Below are 25,213 nucleotides of genomic sequence, written 5' to 3'. Positions count from 1 at the left end.
CCATACAGGCACACAAGCACACAGAACTCAATCATTCACTTACCTGACAAAGGCCAGAAACTCTTCCTGGCTACACTGTGACCAAGTAAGGTCAATACTGTTGTGGTTTCCTGCTCCACCCATGATGTAACCGCTTCTACTGCAGCGATTCCCCTCACCATCGTGGGAGATTCCAAGACTGCAACAGAAGAAATATAGTGCCTTGAGGAGCAGAAGCCCAGAGACTCGTTTTCCAGTGTCTCTCTTCTTGCGCAAAGAATGAACTTGCAGAAATACAAGGAATTCTTTCCAAAATTTTTGAATAATCTATGAGAAGCGTACTGTTAACACCAAGAGATACTTTTGTTTTCTCTTGAACCCTTTAAATTGGGCAATGGGTTTTCTTGAATAAAACAGCAGGCATACTTGGCTGCTCTGGGGCCTTCCTCACTGACCTGTGCCCAATCTCATGGGCTATAGTGACCCCCAGGTCAAAGCCTGTGTCCTGGGTAATAATGCAGCTCCAGAAGGAGGAGCAGACTCCACCTAAATGGGTCACTCCACGTAGCTCCTTGTTCCCATCAGGTGACTCCAGGTCAAACCTAAGGTTAAGGAGACATATACAGAGGAAAGAGCAATGAAACACAGCAACTAATAAAGTGAGGTCTATATTTTCAACTAAATTTATTTGCATCTTCCCAATCTAACTTTGCCAACTACCTACATTTCTTTTGATTCATGCATCTCCCTTGGACACAGTGGTAGCAGTAGGGACACACAAGTGCCCACTGTTCAAGGTCTGTGGTGATTCTACATAAAAAAAAAGCATAATATCCCTAGACAAGCAGAAAGAATGTGATGATCTATCCCTATTTGTGAAAGACAGAGTGGTATCATCATCTCGAAGACACACACACACAAAAATATTTCTTTCAACACATTTAGTGCAGGCATTTTAGAGCAAGAAGCCTAAAAGTCAGAGAAGATGTGTGACGCAGGAAATCTCTGTAGCATTAGAAATCCTCTAGAAACACAAATAGGTTTTCACTTCTAGCTGTCATTTGACTTTTCTGCCACAGGCAGTGGGTTTGGTTGTACTGCTCTGGAAATACGCTACGTCCCTTGCAGTCTGGCTCATCAGTGCTTGAGGAACATTCCAGTTCCTCCAGAAGCTGAAGAAATGGCACTTCTGACTAACTACATTACACTAAAGGCAGGAGAATCAGCACCAAGCAGGAGAATCAACCCTTCCCATTGGCTCTTTGTTGCCAAACTGCTGGAAGACTCAGTATAAATCACTCTCTTTGCACTGGTAGCTCGACACCAACCACCTCACTTCTAGTCTCTTCCCAGGGCAGGGGAAGTACCTGGTCACATACAGGACAACGTCAGCATGTTGGGGATCAGAGTCATTCTGGGGGTTGACTTTCTTGCTCCATTCACAAACACTGATCAGCGAGGAGGTGATATTTGTTGTGATGTTCACATCTATCTAGAGTGAAGGCACACATCTGCACATTTCATACAGCTTTTACCAACCCCTCAAGTTGGTAACGTCCGGTCAGGACTTGAACAAAGTCTTTTCTGTTTACCTCTGGTTCTCTCAAAACAATTATTTGCATCAGGTGAACCCTGAAATGAGCACCCAGTGAAGCATCTCTCAGCAGCTCTGCTCCCTGGTAAGTGACAAAAAGGATTCGGTAAGGATGGTACCTAGGTGACTCACACAACCCACTCTCAAAAACAGGGATGCAATCATTTACACACGTAACACATTTACACCGGTAACCATAAGAAGCAACCAGAAAATCACCAGAAAGTACAACATTAAAGCATGGGTATAAACGGATTGTTTGAGAACAAACCATCCTTTAAAAACATCTGTCAATTGACAAGAACTGTTGTTAGATTTGTCAGGCTTTCTGAAGCAGAGATAAAAATCTGTATGGAAAACAGTTTCACAAGGTAGGAAAATGAATGCTAAATACTTTGTAGCTCTTCATACACAAAGAAAATGCATAAACAAATCCTTAATGACAGCAAAGGAGGAAGTTTAGAAAAAATCTGTAATAGAAATAAAATGCTGATGCATACAACAAGATTAATTCAGTGGATCTGGTTCAATACCACTGAAGTCAACAGGGACTGGATCAAGACTGGTGATAAAACTCCTGCTAGTGGATCTGACATTAGCTGTATATCAATATTAGTAATGAAACAAACAGCTGTATTTTCTACATGGGTTTCAAAGCTACAACCTCAAAGCTTCTAACACTCACTTCTACTCATTCAGTTTCTGGTATAAAGGTAAGCTTACCTGTGCACTGCCAGTGCCGAACACTGCATATAGGCAGCACTCCATAATAGGAGCAGGTAATCACAAACACATCTGTGAGTGTACTCACAGAAGTGAGTCTGCCAGACTCCCTTCCAGCCTGCAACACTGTGAGCTCTCCAACAGGGATAACAACTCAAACAGCAAGTTACTCACAATGTTCAGGTTAGCAAGAATGTATCGCTCTGTGTCCTCTTTGTGGTACAAGTAAACATCAGGACCTGCTACAACCATCAGTTCCAGATGTTTGACAGTTCCCTCAGCCCTCTTCTGCAGGCGAGAAGACTGCCCTGCCGAACCGCAAAAAAAGGGACACAAAGAGTTTAAGATGCGGGATGACACAGAAGCTCCTACAGATCCACTCCCTTTTCCTGAAAAACTAGAATTATCCAACTGTAAGACCACTCCTCCAGACACTTGCCCACTTTTCCCTTTTCTCTCAGTTTCTCTCACCTGACTGCATCCTTGATAACAAACTTTAGTGTGTGTAAAACACCCCACTCATGTCCAAAACTGTCCTCGGCTAATATCAGTATCATTCTGTGTGCTAATTAGCCTTGTGTGAGTGACAAAGCAGGTCCTATCAAATGAGGATATAAACCCAGCCACTGCAGAAGTCATCAGCAGTGATGGACCAGCAGAGGGATATGAGAACATAGTTCCGCTTTCTGTCTATTGACAGGAATTAATTTGCCTACAAACACCTAAATGGAAACACACTATTTACATCTCAGAGAGGTGATAAACATATGTCAAGTATAATCATATAGTTGCAGGTATAAATCTTTTCCTGAAGCTCATCTATGCAACCCAATGACTAGAAGACAGCTTGTGAGGACAGAATGACCAGGGCTTACCCCCTGAATGACCATATACATTACCTCTTGCTGTACTTGCCCCTCTTCTAGCATTTCTGAAGATAATGTGGGGTCTGGAGAAGCCAAGGTTCTTCAGCAGGGCAATATCTTTGCTTCTGACAGGTCTGATATGAATCTTTTCCTCATCTGCAATGATGACTCCTTGCTAAAAAAGATGAAATTCCATCTCTGAGTTATTCCAAAGACATTTGTTATCAATGGAGGACTGTGCACATCCTTCCTGTTTCTCCTTTTTAATGCTCAGATTTACCAAATGGGTAACCATGTTTAAATTAAACACAGTTAAGGCATTTATTGTTTGGGACATTAAGTTGCTAACCTACAAAAGCTGTAAAAGTTGTAAGAAAAGCTGATAAACTTAGTGCATACTCACCAGCTGCCCTTCACAGTAAGTGACTCTACATTTAGCCCCTGGGGGTTGCAGTGGATTTCCACCTGCAAAGCAGTTGCCTGAGAATCGCTTCAGTAAGCTAAAGGAAGAGTTCACCATGTGATTGCTCACAAAGGAAGGGGACAGGAGAGCATGATCCTCTAGGAACCCAACAGCATAGAGTTGTCCCCAGGCCTCAACGTAGCAGTGCTGAATCTGACATGACGCCAGCCCAATCTGCTCTTCTTCACAAGGGCAAATTGGCTGAACAACATCAAACTCAGGGACTGCAAGAAATGAAAAAAGACCAGAAAAGGGGGAACAATTATGGAGAATAATAGTAATAACTGAAAAATAATCAGTAACTATCTGTATCTGTGGGAAAAAATATTCTCCAAAGAACAGCTGTGGCCTTGGAGGGGTCATTGTGTCAATAATCAAAAAGCTTCTGTGCTTTTATATATTCCACACTGAGGATAATGCAGGTAACAAACAGCAGCTCTGAAACTGGCTCCTGATTTATCTGCCCCTCTGCTTCCTCCTGGAGGAGGACAGCCCATCTGACAAAGGCTGAGACGGTTCTGCTTCTGCAGATGCTAAGTATTACTGGAGTGTGAATTAGCACAATCCAGAGACATTGGGATGAGCGCTAGGTGAACTCACAAACACACAACATCCTTGCTTGGAGAATCTGAAAGTTAACACGCATCTTAATTCTGAACTACCACCTATCTAGCCCTGGAATACTAGCCTCTCCACGCATTTTTTTTTAATAACAAATACATTTAAAACCATTCTTAGTCTATAGCTTCCCACTCAGACAATCTGGATCTGTTAATTTTGTAGAAAAATATCAATAAGGAGAACAAGAACAATAACAGAAAAATGCAAAAAGATTCATCATACCTCCTGAAGCAGATTTTAAATACTGACCCAGTTCTTCAACTGCTTACACACTGAAACAAGGATTACCTGCATGAGCAAAGTACTCTGAAATGTTAAACATTTGTCAGAATATTTGTCAGGGTCAGGAAATAAGTGTTCTAGGTGTTATCAAATGTATAGGATTAGAAATAAACTGACAAATGTGCTCCAGAATCAAGAAGGAAAGAGCCCTGCTTACCGTCAGAAACCGAGCTGGTGCCAAAATAAGAGAAAATATCTTCCGGATCCAAAGCTCTGAGAAATTTCTGCAATAAGAAGAATAGCTTTACATTTTTTAAAGAAAAACAAATGGATAGAAGATTATAATTTAACTTAACCTAACCTAGAAGGAATGTCAGCAAACAATTTCACAAGTATTGATGCCAAGTTCTAATGGTTTTATTTTGCATTAAGCATAAGCTACACAATGACCACCCAGGGGAAATAGTTTTATCTTCTTGATTAGTGTGGCTTGATACATTTGGCTCAAAAAACATTGCATTTTCCCCTTTTTCTTTCCTAGAAATAAAAAAAAGCCTTCCTGGAAACTGTATTTTTCAGAGGTCAAACTTACCTCTCGGAAAACCGATGGCCAGCAAAATCCCAGCGGGAACATCATGAGCACTCGGATCATCAAGCTGATGATCATGTTGGAGGAACTGCAACCAACACAGCAGAGCAAGTGCTGGCCCAGGAGTGATTAAAAAGTTTAGCCCAAGGCATCACGTGGAACGGAAGCGAAGAACACAAAGTTTAAACAAACAGAGACACTGATCTTCTGCAGAGAGGGACAGGGAGGGGGGAGCTGAGCTGCAGTGGGAGTCGTTACAGGAACAGCTGTAGGGGCAAAGAGAGTTTTTGCGCAATGTTTGCAACTTTACCACAGCCAAAGACATCAGCAGTAATAGGCACTTGGGGCTAGCTTTAGCAGCCAGATAAACAAGGAGAGAAAAGGGATTGTGAATTGCTGAACCTGAAGAAGCTCCCACGGTTTCCCAGTGCCTCGGATCCTGCAACTGTGGCGCAGGTAAAGCCGGCACCAAGCCCCAGGGAGGATGGACAGGCAGCTCCACAGAGACATCATTCGTCGCCTGACCAAGGGCCGGTTTCGGCCACAGGCTCACCAGAGTCACAGCTCCAAATGCCACTGTGGGTCCATGGCTTGGCCAACTCCCCCAAATGTCCCCATGGGTCCTTGAACTGGACCACGGCCATGGGTCAGCAGCCTGCACCACGGCTCCACACGCCACCACGGGCCCAGGGCCTGGACCACTGCCCCCAACGCCACCATGGGCCTTTGAACTGGACCACAGCTCCAAATGCCACCATGGGTCCGTAACCCGGACCACGGCCCCAGTCACCCCGCTGGGTCCTTCAACTGGACCACGGCCACCGGCGCCACCACGGGTCACGGCCCGAGCCGCCTGCACGGCCCCCGCCGGGCATGGGCAGCCGGAGACACCCGACCCTCCTCCTCCTCCTCCTCCTCCTCCTCCTCCTCCTGCTCCTGCTCCCCGGCCGGGCCGGCACTGCAGACCCCAAACCCGCTGCTGGGGCACCGCGGCTCGCCCGCCCGCCGCGCCGAGCCGCGCCGAGCCGAGCCGCGCCGAGCCGAGCCGAGCCGAGCCGAGCCGAGCCGAGCCGGCAGCGGGGCCTCCCCGCGGGGCCGGAACCCGAACGCGGGGCCGGAACCCGAGCGCGGGGCGCGCGTTCGCCGCCGGGCCGCGCCGCGCCGCGCCGGGCCAGGCCGCGCCAGGCCGCGCCGAGGCCGTGAGGCGGCGGCGGCTGCCGCATGGCGAGCGGCGCGGGGGCCGCGGCGCCGCGGCCGGGCGCGCCCGCGGCCCGCAGCAAAGGCCAGAGGAGGAAATCGCGGCGCAGGCGCGGCGCGGCGGGGGCCGGGGCCGGGGCCGGGGCCGGGGCTGGGGCCGGCCGCAGGGCGGCGGCGGCGGCGGCTCCCCCGCGCAGCCCCCAGGAGTTCTCGGCGAACTGGAAGGCGCTGCGGGAGGTGAGGGGGGTCCCGGGGGGCAGCGCTTTGGGTTTGGGTGGTGCCGGGATAAAAGAGAAATCGTCGTTTACACCAGTAAGTTCTGCAGTGCTGGTTTTGGTCGTTTTAGCTGCTGAAACCAAAGGCAAATAGCTGTGACGAGCCCGTCGCTGCGTGTCAAAAACACGCCAGAAGGAAGCGTGCGCTCAGGGAAGGAAATGGCCGAGAGGGTCCGGCTGTCAGTGGGAGCGGGAACGCGGTAAAATCCAAATCTGCGAACAAGATAAACAACGGTTCTGCTAAAAGCAGTTCTCCTTTGGTAAATCCAAAATCCAAGAGGACTGCAATGGGCAACAATTCAGATGGCACCAAAAAGGATGGAAAAGGCTGCAGAGAGAAAAAGAAAAATGGCAACACTGAAAAGGAACAGGGTGATATAAAACATAAAAGAAGGAAAGCTGAAGAACATGTGGAGCAGGAGACAAAAGAGTGAGTACTTAAAGCTTCGTACAGGTGTGTAAATAGTGGCCTTCAGAAGGCATCCCCAAGGAGCACAGAGCAGTACATTAGAAATAGGTGCACTCTTCCAGATTAAATTTTGGAAAAAATAATATATATATTACCCTAGTTACTCAGATATAGCAACAACCTGCATGGATGTTTTCACAGAGCTAATTTCTTGATTAAAATATTAAAAAAAAAAAAAAAAAAAAAAAAAAAAAAAAAAAAAAAAAAGCTTTTTCTACACCATGAAGATACAAGGTCCTTTTAATACGGTTAAATGTATTTAAATCTGTATTTATCAGGGCTGACATCTGGTTTGATGATGTTGATCCAAAAGATATTGAAGCAGCCATAGGACCTGAAGCAGCAAAAGTTGCCAGAAGAAATCTGGGACTTGAAACAGGCCAATCCAAAGAGTCTGTGGAAAGGACGCTGGTTAAAGAAAAGGCTTCTGAAGGGTGAGTGGTGTTCCAACGGGAAGCGCAGGAGCAGTGCAGCAGAGGCGTCAAGATTGTTTTCTGGTAACTGTGACTTGCAGACACACAGCATAAGGTGACATCTTTCCGAGTCTGCTGACAAACTGCTCAGTTTGCCCCGTTCACATCGATGTGTGAACTCTGTGTAACTTTATGCAAATGTCTCTGTAGCAAATGTGTCACAAAGTTATCCTTTTTGTTTTAGGCTGACAAGAGCTGTAGCCATGGACTGTGAAATGGTGGGAGTGGGACCCAAGGGTGAAGACAGCATTGTGGCTCGTGTGTCCATTGTGAACCAATTTGGAAAGTGTATTTATGACAAGTACGTCAAGCCTACAGAAGAGGTGACTGACTACAGGACAGCCGTTAGTGGCATACGCCCTGAGAATATAAAGACAGGTAGGAAATTTTTCCAAAATGTTTTTTAGGGAGGGCAAATTTAACAGGCTTTTGCACAGGTCTCCTTGGCTGAGCGTGAAAAAGTTTTAGTTTTATTCTGGAAAACAGAAAATAAAAGTTTGATATCGCCTGAATACATGAAACTACACAGTGAATACTGGGGAAGAAACTTGGGAGCATGTGCTTTTTACGGAGTGATCGCTACTGCCCCATGAAAAATTCATTTTTTAATCATGATATGGGAATAATACAGAAGTTCATCTCCTTTAAATGCTATGTTCCATATGGAATTCTCTCTGCTGTTGTAACAACCAGAGTATTTACTGTTATTAGTATTTATTAGACCATTCATAATTGTACCGTACACATTCGTATAACCAGAGTTCCAGGGATACAGCTGCCTTCACAAAATAGATGCAATGTTTTAATTGCAGCTTGCTGGGTTGTCTTACATGTCTAATAGAAAGTGTTTCATTGTGTGGTATTTTTAGGAGAGAATTTTAAAATTGTTCAGAAGGAGGTCGCCGACATCTTAAATGGACGGATTTTAGTTGGGCATGCTTTACACAATGACTTAAAGGTATGTGGCTGCAGATTTCTTATTTTGAAACCAATACTTTAGCAGTTGATTACATTTCTAATATATCTCCCTGGATCACTCACATGAAACCACCTCAATTCTGAGAAACTACAGCTTTATCACTGTTAGCTCAGTTTCTTGTCATTTCAAGCTGCACCAAATATAGCCCTACTCACCTACACACTGAACTTCTTCAGCTTCAGAACTTTGTTCCCAGTAGCACTAATATGCCTACTAAAGAGCCAGGAGATAAACAGCCTGATACAAAAACTGTTCGTATGCTTTGCTCACCCCCAAAGCACAAAAATCTGAACATCTTTAGTAAAGACTGGTATCTAGTCACATCATAGTATGTCAGCACTGCCAGCAGTCTCTACAGATGGTGCCTCCAGCCTGAGTGATGTTTCTCATACTAAATAGTATTGTAGCTCTTGAATCCTGCCAGTCTAGGTGATCTTAGGCTTGTCTATTCATGGTTTTGAATAGTCTTTTATAATGGATGGAAGGAGAGAGCTCAAAGATGTACATTCAGCTGTATAAATTTTCCTGCAACAGCACTCTTTAGACTGGAATTTTTTTTTCAGGTCCTATTTCTTGATCATCCTAAGAAGAAAACTCGTGACACACAAAAATACAAGCCTTTCAGACAGAGAGTCAAGGTAAGAAATTGTCAGGAAGGGACACCTTGATTAACTGACTCTTGAGCTGCTGACTCCCAGCTTCGAGCTCACTCCTCATGCTTGCTCTACCCTCATAACTCCAAGCAAGTCCTTGTTCCTTCTTTCCTACTGAAACAGGGATGCCTGCTTCTTGTTCCTTGAAAATATCAAACAGGTTGAATGCTCACGTAGTATTTGTAATATGGCAGTAAGTTACCTGATTCCTTACGAATATTACCAGTAATATTTGTGCACAAAATTCAGTGACTGTCTTACTCCCTAGCAGTTAGATGGTCTTCATAATGCTTTTGTGAGTAGCAAAATAAGATAATACAGTCCTGCTTACAGTAAGACTTATGTGAAACTGTTAATAGTATAATTTGCATAGGGATATAAAAAAAAAATACAGATGGCTTGAAGTTTCTGTTTAAACTGCAGCAGTAAAGGTTCAAGTTACAGGCTGTTATTTTAAACTTTGTAATGATACACCTAGTTTTTGTTTTTCACAACATCAAGCACCCCAAACACAAATTTCAAGGTTGTGATTAATGTATACAGAATCCTCAACAGTGTGTGCAAAAATGTGCATAAATCTCCTAATTCTTTAATACTTCTTGCCAGTTCACCAATGGAAGCTGAGATATGCTACATTTCATTTTAAATGTATTTTTGAATAATATTATGTGTATGCCAATCAATGTGAGACAGCATGATACAATCTTTTCTTTTTCTAGAATGGACGGCCATCATTGAAACTGCTCTGTGAGAGACTCCTAAATGTTCAAGTGCAGACATCAGAGCACTGTTCAGTATGTATCCCTTCAGAACATTTCTGGGTAATCAGCAAGGGTACTACACTTTACATCTAGAATCTGGGTTCAGTCTGGAATCCTGTAGCTTCATTCTAGTCTCTCAGTGGAGGTTAACAAGCTGTGCTTGGATACCAGCATGGGATAAGATTGCCATATAAACTTGCTTACTGTTATGTGTCTCATACTACTTGGACTACTTCCTCATTTTCATAAACTCCTTTTGAACAAATAAACTGTATTTTGTTTAACTACCAATTCTTATTACTTTAAGATCCCCAGGAAAAAAGAATAATTTTCAGGTATCAACTTCATGCCTTAAAAGTAGCATTTTGTACCACTGTACTATGGCAGGTGGATAAAATATTACTGAATCACTGCAGTTACTTACTTTTTTTCAGTGAATAAGAAGATGTAGTAGAGGAATGATCTAAAAAAACAGGGCAGATTGTGAAGTTATTGCCAAGATACTGTATCAAGTTTGATTTTTCATAATGGCTCTCCAAATCAAGATCGAGTAGTGAAGCGCATAGCCTTATGGTGGGCCCTGCATTCTGAATACGTATTCTTTCCCTCCCACTTGCTACTCTAGAACTCCTAAATCTAGAAAGAGATTATGAAATATTAATTGGAAGAAGGTATTAAAATGGATGGAACATACAGTTACTTATTAACAATAATGTTCTTAACAATGTGAACTGTGTTTTTTTAAGCCTCCTGTTCTGTTCTCTTTTAGATTCAGGATGCACAAGCAGCTATGAGACTGTACACCTTAGAAAAAAAGCAGTGGGAAGCTGCTGTTAAGGACAAATCTAAACTAAAGAAATAATAAACTCTAAAATTTGAGTAATTCTACACCGTGATTTTTTTTTTACATGCAGCATTTGCTGTGTTCATGTCAAATTCCAACACAAATTTAGAGAGAACTCAGAACTGACAACAAGTTGATTCATAAAAAAGCTCAACAAACGACACTTCCTGATGTGGTATGTGAACACTTTTGTACAAGAATAATGCAGAAGTAACCCCTGTTCTGGAGCATACATATGCCTAATGACTACTACTTTTTGAACAGCCCATGTACTGAATGTCTGAATTTGTGAAGTACTTCAGCAGATCTATACCTGCAAAGGAAATGTACACTGAATGAGTAAAAAGAAAAACTGTTTTTAAATTATGATACAAGAAGGAAGAAACTGTTACTGCTTTGCTGAAAGTCATAAGACAACAATCTTTATTTCAGGTATTTTTAAAGCCTACAATAAATCAGCAGAATATATTAGTGTTTATATATTAAGGCACAATATCAATCTCACTTTCTGGTGAGAAAAATCTTTTTAAAATATTTCAGCAGGATCCAAGCTTTTATACCTGAACTGGAAGCCTACAGGTCTTGTTCTTGTACAAACAGCTTTTATGTCACTTCTGCAGTTTTAAAAGCGTTGCATCCACAAGGACCATTATCTCCTGGAGAAAAATGTGAGAATTGTCAAATACAGAATTACCTTGTTGCTTCACATATTTTTATATTCCTTATTAATAAAAAACACTGTTTAAAATAGGCCTTTGAAATTAGTGTTGTTTTAACAAGCTGTCGAGTCTGATCTGCAAATTCCAAAGCACTTCTAATTACCAGGTTGGATACTCATGCTATCATTTAAATAATCTAAACAGATACTGGAAGGTAACAAGGAATGGGTTTCAGAGACTTAGCAGTTCCACGTTGCACAGTGGGTAGACAGAATGAGAAAGATCTGGTCTTGTCTGTCTTGCTGGTCCACAAGACAACATGGTGATGGCCAACAAATGACATATATAATGGAAGAGGGAGCTTTCTTTTTGTGATACCTTATAGCTGCAGTGTTCATTACAAGGCTCCAGGCAACGGCTGCATAAGAAATTTGAGAAAAAGCTCATACAGATTTATAATTGTCTTTGAAACAGATTCCCTAAGCAAACCCAATCTGTAACAAAGAGGAGCAAGGTTATAAGATAAACCAGTTTTATAGGCTTACTGAAAAAACACTGGTAATTACTGCTTATTTGACAGCATGCCATTGAAAAGGAAACGATACTGTAACACAGTTCGTGGCTTGAATAACTTAACTTTTGAAGCACCAGAAACAGTGATCAATTTTGCAGTATCACTGCTTGCTGGAATTTGACATTAGTTAACTCTTCAGGCAAACTGACACTAGTGGGTTTAAGAATGTCGGTTTCATATAATTTCTTTTTGCTTTGTCATATATTTACACCTTATTCCTGCAAACTTAGCCTGTTTTAGTATGAAGAATGTAGTAAAATAATGCAAACCAATGTTGTAAGAAAGAGACCAGATCATCAGAAATCCTACAGCACAGAGCATATGGAAGAAAAAACTTTCCAACTAATTTTTTCAATACAATTAGAAATATTCTTATGAAAACTTCTTCATCTAGTACACTCATAATTCTCCTCTAAATTTCTGCAGTACTTGATTTCTGATATTTAGAGATTATAAAATCTATAACCAGAAATAACATACTAAGCCCATGCCCCTTATTGTGACAGTGACTTCCACATACCACACTAGATGGAAACCGACTTTTTATTTCTGACAGCAGTTCTTTCATCTTCTGGGAGACCATATCCAGCACAATCTCATCTGTAATGTAAATAAACAGAATATTTCATGTTAACTGGTATACTGCTGATACCTGGAATAATATTTTTCTTCTATAGGTCTCAATGGGGTCTGGAGGAGAGCAGAGAGGGCATGGGTCTGTAAAAAGAGAAAACAAGATAAGATGACGTTATAACTGCTGCATTAACAGATGCTTATAGTTATTCAGGAACAACAAAATGGGATGAACTTACAGTTCAATTCTTCCTCCTTTCTCAGATACATATTAAGCTTCAGCTGAGTGCAAATACCATTTTCCTGCACAGCTGCTGTTACAATTTTTAGTTACTACCTTTTGGGGGCAGGGGAGAAAAAGAGACTGCACAAACAGCACCACCATCTTACCATATTGAACCATCTCATTAATCAGCATACAGATATTTTCCACCACTTCTGGATCATCACAGTGAAAGCGGTAGGCGTCTTTGATCAATTTTATTCCACTGCCTTTTGGATCCGTTACAAATCTGAAAGCTGATATTTCTAAAACAAAGAGAAATAAATACTGCTGGGATAATTGGTAGCTGCAAACTGTATTATTTACTTTCCAGTTCCTTGCCCTAGCTAGCATGCCTGTAATATTTTTCCAGGAAACGGTGCCCACCTTCCTAAAAGCTTTACTGAAACATTTTTGGGCCACAAGTAGAAGACAAGTAGAAGACAAACAGGAGTAAATAGACAACTGATGCCGACATGCACAGCAGAAGTGCTATTTTGGTATTTATTGTTCTCTTGAGCTCTACTCTTTCAGATAGTTGAAACAACTTCACCATAAAATAAGCAAAAAAAAGCTCTCACAGTTACTAAGATTGTGCTGCTGTAATAGTTCTTGGACATGCATGTTCTGACCATGGGAAGAAAAGAATAGCTCACACTTCAATTTCACTACTTCTTCTTCCAGCCCCTTAAGTCAAGATTAACCCAGGAGAGGAGATACCAATCCCATTCTCACTAGAAACTCTTGAACTATTCAGAAATGTCCACTTCCGAGGTGATTTGCAATTAATAAAAGTAGATTGCTGAATGTTACCAGATAGCCTTAGAAGACTTGCTAATGTTTGGCAAGCATTCTTCACCAGCACTGGTCTTTCTAGGTTTATCCTGAGAGCATCTAGCAGAAGCGCTGTTGTGGATTCATATTCATTTTCAGTGAAGCAACCTTTTTTAAAAAGATAAAGCCTTTAAAATACTCATCAGCACTGTGCCTTCTGTTTCTGAAAAGACTTTTAATTATGCAACAAAAATTACAAAGAAAGCATATGAAAACCTTTATTACAGTAACATAGCTCAGTAAAGTCTTATCATGACCTGATCCAGAGGTCTAAGAGAAATTTCTGAGGTATCTTCTATGTCAATATTTTGTTTCATTCTCCTGGCCCAAAGGAATGAAGACTCCTAAATACTCAACACATTCTGCTAATGGGTACTAGAACTGAGACGAGAAAGCACACTGCTTAGGCTTTTTTACTCAGCCCTTCCTAAAGGAACGATGGCATAAGCAAAGTGTTTTGATGCAGCAGTAGGTATGACAATATTCTTGCATGCGTAAGAAACAAAGACAGAATGGCACTACAAGAATGCATTTATTAGTGCACATGATAATAAAAGAGATAAGGGGTTTATTTTTTAAACTGAAATGTTGTTCCCAAAGTAAAAAGTCAACAAAGGTTTAAAAAACAAACCTGCAGTCCATCCTGCACAATGCTAATGCTCTGTTCAAAGGAGTAACAGAGAAGCAAGTAACACATAACGGCATTCTTGGGCTAGGGAGATAAGCAAGAGATAGCATTCTGTGCTGTGTAGGTTGCTGTAGGTGCCCATCATTACATAATCCACAGCAGTATCTAGTTATAATTGATATGGCTCATCAAAAAAATAGAGTGTCAGAGAGCAAATGTGGAGAAGGCTGGTTAAGAGAGGAGGTAAGTTCCTAACTCTGCTGCCATCTGCAGAGTCTGCTAAGGCCAAACAGCCTGTATTTCAGGAGTCACCATCAGCAGGCACATTTGGTGTACTAGCCTCTTCCACACCAACCGACAAGAACCCTAGGAAAACACACCTTGGAGTGACAGTGCCCACAGAGCTGAGCAAGCTGTCTCAGCCACCGTTCCATTCTGGAGGTGCTCCTGAAGAACAGCAGAGGTAGCACAGACAGCACTTTTCAGCAATGCTCGGTCTAGGTTGTTCTCTAAATTACCTTAATAAATAGGAAATGTATCAAGTAGAGTTATTTAATCAAGTCATAAGCACATTATATGTCAAGTTACATCAGTAAAACCTTAATTGATGAGTAATGCAATATTATCTTAGTATGGACAACAGCTGAGGAAAGGAATATAAAATATTCCAAAAGAAAGCAAATATTACAGGACTACAAAAGAGTAATGTTCACTGCAGAAAGCTGAACTTCTCCAATAACTAGTTTTCTCTACCGTTTAAATTATACATGGGGATCACATCATGAAACCTCAAAAAATAATCACATTTTGGACAGAATATGGATGGATATAGCTGGACACACAAATCAAATGAGTAGTTCATTGTGCAGAGGCAATAAAACAGACCAAGTGCAGTATGTTTTCTGCCTTCCTTGGCAATTAGGACACCACACAACTATACAAGAACCCCTCACAGAAACAATTCACCTTAAAATAACTCTCTGTGGTCTCACAAAATGAGGCCACCTTGAGTAGTTTCCCACAGCTCTCCAACATTGCAGATGACACTGGTTTAGTTCTAAGGAGATAAGAAGAGTATACTTGCCACCTTGCCAATCACATTTCTATTGAAAAAGCAAGTCCCTATGAGATCTCCAGCTCAAGAGTTAGCCCAGTGCTGCCAAGAGAAGTGTGATGCAAAGAAATAAGATGTCATTTATTTCAAATGCTAATCTGATATCCAATCTAATATGCTGTTTTAAGTGCATTCCCTCTGTTAATAACAGGGCAAAACTGCATGACTGAAAAATCGGCAGTTGTATATTCCCTTTCATTTTTGATGGTTTGTTCATAAGCCAAATCTTAGCTTAAACAACAAGGATTTAACTTTGACCTCTTATCAAAAAAGGGGTACTGAAAAGTTTGCATTACTCTTTAGTTTTCTTTCATTTAGCTCTGGATCACTTCATTTTATCCAAATAGTGCTGCAGAGACCTCTCTCTAGAAGGGGAGAATAAGAACAAAACTCCAGTCCCAGCAGCACCAGCATCTGAACCCAACTAGGCACAATACCTGCTATACTGCTTACCGCTCACAACCAAGCTCCAGAGAACTCCACAGCAAGAGAGGCAAATCTGTTCATTGTGAAGAAAATTCCTTACAATCATCAGAAGGTCCGGAATTACTCCAGCTTTTCTTAGATTCTCTGCAGCAACTTCTAAAAAGCACAGAAAACAGAAATCCCATCAAATCTGATATTTCCCCCCCTGACATTGTCCTTGCAATGGACACCACTGCTAACCATGTTTAAACAGTGCCAGCACAAAGTGGTAACATGACACCAGAGGCAGGAAAAAACAAAGCAAGAAAACAGACCGGATTCCTAACAAAATGCACATAAGCATAGTTTTCAGCACAAGTGACCTTTGCAAACACTGCCTGTTTAGCCATCTCTGTTCCTTACAGGTCTGAAATTTACTGAACAAAAAGGAATTAAGAAGGTATAAATCACTATTCTTCATATGTTTGTAAGTCAGTAATACAAACAACCTCATTAACTGCAGAGTTAGGAAGAAATGTATAAAAATAGCCTGATCTTAGTAACTTTATTTGTATAAATCTAGACATTTCATTTTTGTACCATTTTTTTAATTATCCTCTTTCATTGCTAAATCCTTCTGTACCCATTTAGACAAACAGTCCTCTGCTGAATGTTGAATTGACAATCCAAACAAGTAAAAAAAATACTGTAAATATTTAGCAACTACAATCTGGGGAGAAAAAGCAACATAGAGAAATTAGGTAGAGTGGTTTCAATTCTCCACGGCACAGCCCAAAATAGAATCCAGGTTCTATGCCCTCATTTTCCATATTTGTACAGTTTGTACTTGTTTCCAAAACAAGATCAAACACAGACCCACTCTAATACATACAAATTTGTAAGTGCCTGAAGCCTCAGCAATATGTCTCATACTTCCAGAACTGTTATAAATAAGAAATCTCACCACTATTGACCTAACACCCACAGACATTCACAAATCTCAGTGGTGTCACAAATTCTCCATTATAACTTTGATTAGATTACAAAAGTGGAAAAATAAGAAATTTCCCCTAAATGAACAGTGTGACCTACCACTGGCTGAAATCATCATCAGTAGTGTGCAGACCAATGAAAGTAACTCTTCATTTTGAGAATGTTTTCTCACTGTCTCTAACAGAGAGCTAATTACATTGTCACTCAAGCGTGTTTCCACATCCAGATTCTGTTCTAGAGCTGTCAAAAGTAAACATTTGAACAGAATGAAGAGATTTCAGTGGCTTTGAATGAAGTCTGAGCCTCCTGCTCTCATCATAAGCAAAACATATACTACATTTCTTCACGTCACAAAACCAAGAGTTATCTTAAACATACATTTTCTGAAATTAAATTCTTATTCATTTCAATATTGTACCATTTTCATGTGTTACAAGGGTAAACTGACAAGAAAAAAATAGAAGGGACAATAAAAGAAGACAAAATGTATTCTATAGTTCCATGTTTTGAAATTCAAATTCCAGAACACTGAAAATCTCTAATTTATACACTCTAGTAACACTCTGCATGACAGACATTAAAAAGAAAAAAAAAAAAAAAGAAAAGAAAGGAAAAAAAAAGACTTAATAGTCTAGGAGCAGTAGCCTAGATCTAAAATTAAAATTTTAACACAGAATTCAGGAATATCACTTATGAAGAAAGCCCGTAATCCAGACTCTTGTTAAAGCTGGTTAAATCCTCTATTACTTTAAATTTATCCCCTAAAATCTTAATCAATTTGAACAGTTGTCATTGCCGAACCCATTTCAAATCTTATTTACTACATCTAACACTATAAGAAGTAGGCTATGATCCTCAGAATTAGTTGGAAGTCTCACAACTGTACCTTGACTAAGAATTTCAAGCAATAATCTGCAGCCATCTATCTGTAACTTGAGAGAATCTATATGAGTCTTCATGGCAGAAGTGATCAGTTCCATGATCGTTAGCAGACAGGGTAAGGCTATGGGAGAAAAAAATGATGTGAGCCAACATTCAGTTACACTGTCAATTGCTTAGATCGCTCAGTGGGTGTGTACGGTTCAGAACAGTTCCACTTCAAACAAAAATGACACCATTGCTGTGACCAACATGGTACAGTAGAACAACAGTCTTGAATCAAAGAACACAACATGCAAGCAGAGATGGAACAATAATTCTGTAGTCTCTATGTGCAATGTCTCTTACTAAATACAACAGCAACTCCGTGCAAGCTAACTGTAGTCAGCATGTTCCTGGTAAGTCGTATTGGTGCAGTTTATTGGCCATGTAACGAGAAGCAAGATAGAATGTTGGCATATGAGCCTGAAGTTTAGCTTTTCAGAATCCATACTGGAAAATATTTCACTAGGTCTCCTAATCCTAGGAAGACTAAGCTTTTCAAAGAGCTAATACAACTATCAATTTATCCACAAATACATGATAAAAAAGTTCAGAGAAAACTGGATGATTTCTATGAATCCATTAGGAGCATGATCAAAGATGCGAATATCAATCATGGTAAGCCATGCTGCAAAAGTACCAAAAAAAAAAAATAAAAATCAGATGTGCAGCCTTGTATTGCTGCCAGTGAGCTTGAATGAATGTCAAAGATATTAGCCACTATGGGGAAAAAAAAAGCTTTTTCTCCTTATTGATTATAGATATAAAACACTCATGTGTTTTAATATCATAAGCCAATGCCAGTATTAAAATGTTACCGCTTTATAAAACTGTGTATTTTATAACTGAGTTAACATGGTGCTTTGAAAATATTAATCTTGGTCTGAAAGATTAATCTAAAAAAGGTGCCAATGCTAGGAGAGAACATACAGTCTTCCTTCACACCGCTTTACTAGACACACAGAAATTAGGCACCTCTAGCTCTCTTTTGCTCTATTGGTTTTACAGCCCCAAGCATTACCAACATTTTGCCCAACATTGATATGAACTACCTTCCACCTGCTCATCAAATGTTGGTTTGCTATTTCATCTCAGTTGCCACTGAGTGTAAAAAAACATTGAGTTCTTGCAGTGCCTATTGGTCTTAACCAGCAAATGTCTCTGCTGTTAAAGAAAAGCTTTTATAAGACAAGTACCAACACAATCATATCAAATGGCAGCCTATTTCAGCACATGCAAAAATGAAAAATAGGAAGACAGCAATTTGGTAGTCAAGAGAATATTTTTCCCCTATCTTAAAACGTAAGGAAAGAACAAACTAAATAAATGAATAAAATAGCGCCTCACCATTTTTATCTCCTAAAAATCTTGCAAGGTGCTCTACAGCTTTAACCTGTGCTTCTTCACTATCCCAGTAAGCCTGCATGAACTCTACAAAAAACAAGACAATTAATCTAATAATTTGATACAAATGCTTATACAAAGCACTCAAAATTTCTATTTTGTGCAAGGCATTAATTCACATAAATGAAAATAATACAGTTTGTGATTGTTAAAAAGAGAAGTTTTTTTTTCCCTAAATATTAACCATTTACAAATTACAAAGTGTTCTGATTCACCTCTGTCTGCATACTTGAGGATCTGCTAGAATACTAAATCAAAGCAGGGTTAGAGGCTTTAAATGCACTATTTGAATAGCCTTTTCAGATTAAGATAATTTCATCCTTACTTAGAAGGAAAATAATGGAGCAGTTCCTTTGCTAGCATAAATTGGCTAATGTATTAGAATGCAAACAAAATAAGCGAGGTTCCCAGATTTCCTGAAGAATGATCTCTAACCTCATTCAACTAGCACATTAGGTATAGCTGGTAATCTTATGTGTTACTGGAACACACATGGGTTTATTTCCTATGGAAGTCACTATACTATTAAACTCATCTTATTTTCTTATTACCTAGAACACTGCCAATTCCTCCCTCAAGGAGCACATCTATTACATTGATAGGCAAAGGCTTTTTCAGTTTTATTAAAGAGGAACCAGCAACGGTCAGGCATTCCCTAATAAATGGAACATCAGTCAGAGCCCTGGAGTTATGAGAGACAAAAAATAGTACAGTAAGTTAGAATCGGTAAGTTATAAAAATTTCCTACAGGCTTTGTTTCACTTTGATTTAAGTCCCTAAATAATACTTCTTTGAAGACTGGATTACTTTTGACAGAACTTACACATTTTACCTTAAAATTGCTAATGAAAGAGCTTACTTTGAGCAAGCCATGCTTCGGCTTCAATTAACTGCCTGTAAAATGGCTATAATACCAAAATATTGCATGTTACACTGAAATTCATGCATTCTCAGACTGCAAAAAAATTGCCTATAAAATAATTTTATAATGTAGCTCTTCAAAAACAACAGCTAGACTCATCATAATGCTCATTTCTAAAAGAGAGAAATTACATCTTTGACTCTTTTCTATTAAGGCAATTTAACAGGGAAATAAGATCAGCAGCCTAGAGTCAATCGCTTTCAAATAGCAGCTAACATTCCTCTTTTTCATTAAGGTAGGCGGGTTTAGAGAAAAAATAACAATAATAAAGGGAAAGCATCCAGAACTCACTTTGCTGTGGGTCTCATACTGGGCTGAATATGTAGCATCATAAATAAAATTGTGAATAAAGGCAGAGAGCTATTATCTCTGTTTTGCATTAATGTCAGAACTCCCTCAAGATGGCTGGTATCCTGTCTAATGCCTTGCAGTAATGAAGTTCTCTCTTGTGTCTGTAAAGAGGATAGTATCAGAAGACCTTTCACACGCTCATTTACAGGTATCTTGGTGGGCTCATGACATTTTAAATTTGTAACAAAACATTATTACATACGTTCATAACAAAGCAGGTCATCATGTCAAGTAGAATACAACCTAGAGACCAGATGTCAGATTTCTCACTAAAAGAAAAACAGAGTGCTTCTGGAGCCATCCACAATTTACTACCTGTTGAAATAACAATCATATGGTAATGTTTCTGACATTGTACTATACACAGCTTTGCTTGCACAGCCATAATCTATAGGCACTAGTTTCATGTTTCAGAATAATTCAGAGATACACAGCACAGATTAGTCTTTTTTACTGGTGATATGCCACAGAAGACTGCAAGAAGCACATTATAACTAATGCATAATTTTCCAAGATGTAACTGTGTATGTATCAAGCTAAATATTCTTCCAACAAAATTTGTTGCAGAGAAGTTTTGTTACTCACAGTCATTAATCTATCTGCTTTTTTTTTCAACTGTGAACACAATTAATGCTGTAGGCAACTGTCCATGAGGAACTGAGCAGACACTTGTGAAATGAATTCAGAGGGTATCAGAAAATATCATAAAGCAATAGTACTGGCTAGATTCAGGTTAATGACTTAAATATGAATGTTTATGTAATAGGTTATGATACAAGAAATACATCTACTTCACCCTTCGTTTCTTTTATAATATCCGCTTTATTCATTAGAAGAAAAAATATCATAATGCAGAGAACAGGGCAAAATGGTTATTACGTTTCTTTGATTTTTCTCTGAGCACTAAATATATCCATCATAACCAAATAATTTAAAAATAAAGAATTTAAACTAAATACGTACTTTCTTCCACTCTTATTTTCCATTTCATTTCATCAGTCATAAGTGCTTCTGTACTGAAATCACAAAGCATGAAGGATGCTTCATCAGTCACAAGAATGTTTGATGGCTTGAGATTTCTACAACACAAATATCTTCTGTCAGCATGTGAAATCAGAATGTAATAATGTATAACTACAAACTCCCAGCATCTTTACACACGCAAAGAGGGATTTTTTTAATATACAAGTTTTTTAATATACAATCTTTTCCTTTTTTAGGAAGGAAAATTCTGCAATTTGCTGCAAAATGCTTTAAAATTTGATTGCAATATAGATTTATCTGAACATGTAATAGAAATTTTTGTCTGTTGCTTTAGATACATGAAGTATAGCTTGTGTGTTACAGCCATCAAAATATAAATAGTAGCAGGGACAGTCAGCATTCTAGTATTAAAATTAGTGATCACTTCTCAACTCATTCCAAACAGCAAACATAGAACATTTAGAATATCTTTTAAATTGATAATTTAGATAAAAATCAAGAATTAAATGACTTTCAAAAGTTACAGAAGACAAAACTATGTACAAAACCTATAATTCCTATCTGCTAATCCTCCTTTTTGAACAGTAAGATTCAACGCATCTTCAGTGAACAGTTGTGCTGAATGACTAGTTGCTGCAAAGAACAATCACCTCTTGGACAAAGAGAACAGATTTCTACCCACCTGTGAATAATATTTTGTTTGTGTATATAAAACAAAGCATCCACCATCTGTCCCAGGAACTTCAGAATCACCTACTGACAGGAATATATATGGAAGTGCAACATAAACAGAGTAACAACAGAGAAATTAAACATTTCACATGAGAGAATTCCTTTGCTTGAAGCAAGGTCCATTCAAGAAGGAAGCATTATTTTCATCACATGATAAATTTGCTCATTACTCTGTGTATTAGATAATTGTTATTATCCATATATTTTACAGATGAAAAGTAAAACAAGAAAAGTTTTAATTGCTTGAGCACAAGCTATATAAAGAGTTAACTATTGTTATGACAATTTCAAACTGATTCAGGGCAAAGCTGTAGACAGTTTCTCAAGCAGGCCTTAAGTAACACACTGTGTTTTGAAGATTTGGGGGAAGGCTTTGAGAAGGAGGGAATATAAAAGAAGAAATCTAAAAGCAGTGAGACTCCTTCATTTTAATCAGATGCCTCTTCTGTACTTTTTACCTTGTCTGTTATTTTCTCTGAGTTCTGCCTTTTTTCCTTGATCAGAGATGAAAGATCTCCTTGGCCCGAGTGCTGCATTACCAGACAAAGGAAAAGCGATGATATCTGTAATAAAGATTACACCAAGATTGTCTAACTGTTTGCAGGTAATAACATATCCAGCAAGAAAGATAAAACTGAGCACTTGGCCAAACATGAGAGTGGAACTTTCATCAGTATCAAGGTGTTCTGAGCCAATTAATCTCTCACAAAGGAGACAATATTTACTTTCCTTTATTAAACATATAGCATCTGTTTTTCAAAAGCATTACCAAGCATCTCTTATTTGAAGCCATATGGGACAATTCAAGTCAAATACACATCCATAAAATCTACAGGAATTTTGCCTGAGTGCTGAATCAACTCTGCAAACAAATAAGTCAGAGCTTTTGGCTTCCTATAACCTCATATAAAAGGGTTTTTATATAGGCATACTGCAGATGGAACAAAAGCAGCTAAAATTATATACGCACTAGAAAACAGAACAGAATAAGCAAAAACTAAACATCAGAATTTGTGAGTCAGTACACAATACTGCCATGTGATGGATTCTAAACCACATATCTTCTTCAGTATGTTTAACCAGGAGTTTAAAAAGCAGGTTAGTTCAAATAATCTTTTTTAGCATCTCACACTGACCACCCCAAATTTAAATCTGCAGAAAAGGCTTACAGGCCTGTAACACTAACCATGTGCTCCAATTGAACTGAATCTATTTCATTCTCACCTTATTATCCCACATCACAAACAATTCCTTGTAAGCACAGATGCTTGAATGATGAAGTTTCAGCAAATCCATTGCCTGCACAGGATAAAAAAAAATCCAGAGATAGGACTTAACTATAGCTGCATGCTCCACCCCACTGAACAAGGCCTTAAGTAATATCCTAACTCAGTTCCTAACTTTTTCCTGTCACATGTCTGATTCAAACCTTTCTGTGTATAAGCTCTAATACATACCTCCATGTACCAGTGTCAAGTTAAGTGAAATATTTCAGGAAGATTCTACTCAATGCAATGCTGTAACAACCTTGTGAGATTCAGGATATAAACTAATCCTTAGAGAGATGATATGTAAACAAAACCCCCTTTCCCCAATTCCTAACATCCAAATCTGAAAACTGGTCTTAGGATATGAAAGTCAAGATGATATTTCTAGCATAGCCATTATTTCCAGTAACTACTCTGCAAGCTTGAGCCACAGAAAATATGATGACACTAAAGAGATATTCTAAGAAATAGTCTTACTAGTCAAGATATGGATCTTGACTGTTTACACAGTTAATCATTGTAGATAAAAGACTTTGTTCCATTAACCAAGTTCTATTACAGACTTTGGTCTCTGTAAGCGAAGCTAGTAACGGAAAGCGGCACTGATACCTCCTTCAAGGCCTTATTTGCTTGTTTCTCTTCAATGCATTCAACCTGTACCAAACAAACAGAAGATGAAGATGAGATTGTAACATAGAGACAGCCAACCTTTCTGCCAGTAAAGATCTCACAACAATCTTGCCAAGACCATCAGAACTGCAAAGTGTGTATGAGTTGGCATAAATTTTAAATGATAGCTCTCCATAGCAACCAACCTCTGATGTTTGAACCAGTCGGTGGGGAGATGAATGGAAACTGAGGTTTCAATGAATCCGGGAGTCTTTCCCCTACACTGTCAAAATAGCTGTGAGCTAAGGTTAAAACATGCTGGATGGACCTGAGCAAGCTGCTCTCCTTTCCCCAGTTCCAATCTCAATATTCTGGTAAAATGACCCAAACGCAGCAGCTGTCCAAGACAGCAGTGCAGTGTAACATGTATGTCTGCTCCGACTCAGTGGCTGAGCTGCCCTGTGCCTTTGTCTCGGTTACAATCAAAAGGGACCATGGAGACAACGAACCTGTTGGCAAGTTCTTGTTTTCCTAGCAACCACCTTCTCACCTGCTTCATGGCATATTTCTTCCCCCTGCTCTCCTCCGTTTTCAATTCAACCACCAGCATAGTCCCCAGCGCCCCGGGCTGCAGGTGCTCCAGTACCTGCAGGGCAGGGGAAAGACCCTCACACGCTCACCCAGCTTCAAGGTGGGGGACAACCGCGGCAGAAAATCCCTACAAGCCGCTTTCCCGCTGAGCCTCTCCAGACGGAGCACCTCCTGCTCCCTGCTGGGGGGCAGCACGGCCTCCCCCTCCGCACCCCAGCTCTGAGGGGGGAGGCTGCAGACCCCCCTTCTCCCTCCTCTGAGGTCCTGGATGTTTCTCCTCACTTCCTGTCTGCTGAGCAAAACACCTTCATCTCCCACGTACACCCCCTCCCCAGGGCCATGGACCCCCCTCAAGGCCATATATCCCCTCCCCAATGTTGGGTACCCCCTCCCCAGGGTCATGGACCCCCCCAAGGCCATATATCCCCTCCCCAATGTTGGGTACCCCCTCCCCAGGGTCATGGACCCCCCCAAGGCCATATATCCCCTCCCCAATGTTGGGTACCCCCTCCCCAGGGCTCTGGACCCCCTCCCCAGGGCCTCATACATCTCCTCCCCAGCCCCCCTCGGCTCCCGCCGTTTCCTTGCCCAGGCCCCTGCCATCTCGCCCCCCCTCCCCAGTCAGTGCCGCCCACACGCCGCCCCCTCCCCGGGCCCCCGCTGCACCTCGTATTTCTCCAT

General features: G+C 40.3%; 3 protein-coding genes across 5 annotated transcripts in view; 1 reads left to right on the top strand and 2 right to left on the bottom strand.

Moving 5' to 3' along the window:
- ADAMTS13 (ADAM metallopeptidase with thrombospondin type 1 motif 13) overlaps positions 1–6,091 on the bottom strand; it is a 20,981-nt gene extending 14,890 nt beyond the window's left edge. The window contains exons 1-10 of one of the 3 annotated variants that reach the window (XM_062590983.1): positions 6,024–6,091; positions 5,061–5,323; positions 4,686–4,752; positions 3,566–3,849; positions 3,196–3,337; positions 2,471–2,604; positions 1,572–1,655; positions 1,347–1,471; positions 435–581; positions 44–178 (exon numbers count right to left, since the gene is read on the bottom strand). In XM_062590983.1, coding sequence (XP_062446967.1) covers positions 44–178; positions 435–581; positions 1,347–1,471; positions 1,572–1,655; positions 2,471–2,604; positions 3,196–3,337; positions 3,566–3,849; positions 4,686–4,752; positions 5,061–5,135 — 1,193 coding nt within the window. In that variant the 5' untranslated portion in view covers positions 5,136–5,323; positions 6,024–6,091. Of the gene's footprint in view, positions 1–43; positions 179–434; positions 582–1,346; positions 1,472–1,571; positions 1,656–2,470; positions 2,605–3,195; positions 3,338–3,565; positions 3,850–4,468; positions 4,497–4,685; positions 4,753–5,060; positions 5,935–6,023 lie in introns of those variants that run through there. The other 2 variants (XM_062590985.1, XM_062590986.1) reach the window with 2 other exon arrangements.
- REXO4 (REX4 homolog, 3'-5' exonuclease) lies at positions 5,700–11,458 on the top strand. Its single transcript, XM_062591314.1, has 9 exons — positions 5,700–5,821; positions 6,395–6,491; positions 6,601–6,959; positions 7,277–7,432; positions 7,656–7,849; positions 8,341–8,429; positions 9,014–9,088; positions 9,823–9,897; positions 10,634–11,458. The coding sequence occupies exons 1-9, from the start codon at positions 5,700–5,702 to the stop codon at positions 10,724–10,726; spliced, it is 1,260 nt and encodes a 419-aa protein (XP_062447298.1). The 3' UTR covers positions 10,727–11,458.
- Positions 11,201–25,213, bottom strand: STKLD1 (serine/threonine kinase like domain containing 1). Its single transcript, XM_062590773.1, has 19 exons — positions 25,199–25,213; positions 24,492–24,587; positions 23,942–23,986; positions 23,289–23,363; positions 22,523–22,627; positions 22,015–22,085; positions 21,312–21,427; positions 20,551–20,663; positions 20,289–20,449; positions 19,627–19,757; positions 19,019–19,102; positions 17,637–17,753; positions 16,850–16,990; positions 15,806–15,934; positions 14,619–14,747; positions 13,590–13,718; positions 12,905–13,042; positions 12,462–12,541; positions 11,201–11,364 (listed from the first exon to the last, which is right to left on the bottom strand). The coding sequence occupies exons 1-19, from the start codon at positions 25,211–25,213 to the stop codon at positions 11,317–11,319; spliced, it is 1,923 nt and encodes a 640-aa protein (XP_062446757.1). The 3' UTR covers positions 11,201–11,316.

This window comes from Rhea pennata, chromosome 18 (genome assembly GCF_028389875.1).
Source record: "Rhea pennata isolate bPtePen1 chromosome 18, bPtePen1.pri, whole genome shotgun sequence".
Taxonomy (NCBI): Eukaryota; Metazoa; Chordata; class Aves; order Rheiformes; family Rheidae; genus Rhea; species Rhea pennata.
Note: the sequence above shows the minus strand (reverse complement) of the source record. Positions and strands in the feature narration are given on the sequence as shown.

Bases quoted from the DNA above. Each gene is read 5' to 3' on its own strand.
- STKLD1 (XM_062590773.1), bottom strand. The intron at 16,991-17,636 runs GTACAGTTGTGA...TACTTTTGACAG, and splicing joins GCTTGAAATTCTTAGTCAAG to CTCTAGAACAGAATCTGGAT. The intron at 13,043-13,589 runs GTAACATTCAGC...TCTTTGTTTTAG, and splicing joins AAGTCTTCTAAGGCTATCTG to AAATATCAGCTTTCAGATTT.
- REXO4 (XM_062591314.1), top strand. From the start codon at position 5,700: ATGGGTCAGCAGCCTGCACCACGGCTCCACACGCCACCACGGGCCCAG. The intron at 8,430-9,013 runs GTATGTGGCTGC...TTTTTTTTTCAG, and splicing joins CTTTACACAATGACTTAAAG to GTCCTATTTCTTGATCATCC. The intron at 9,089-9,822 runs GTAAGAAATTGT...TTCTTTTTCTAG, and splicing joins CTTTCAGACAGAGAGTCAAG to AATGGACGGCCATCATTGAA.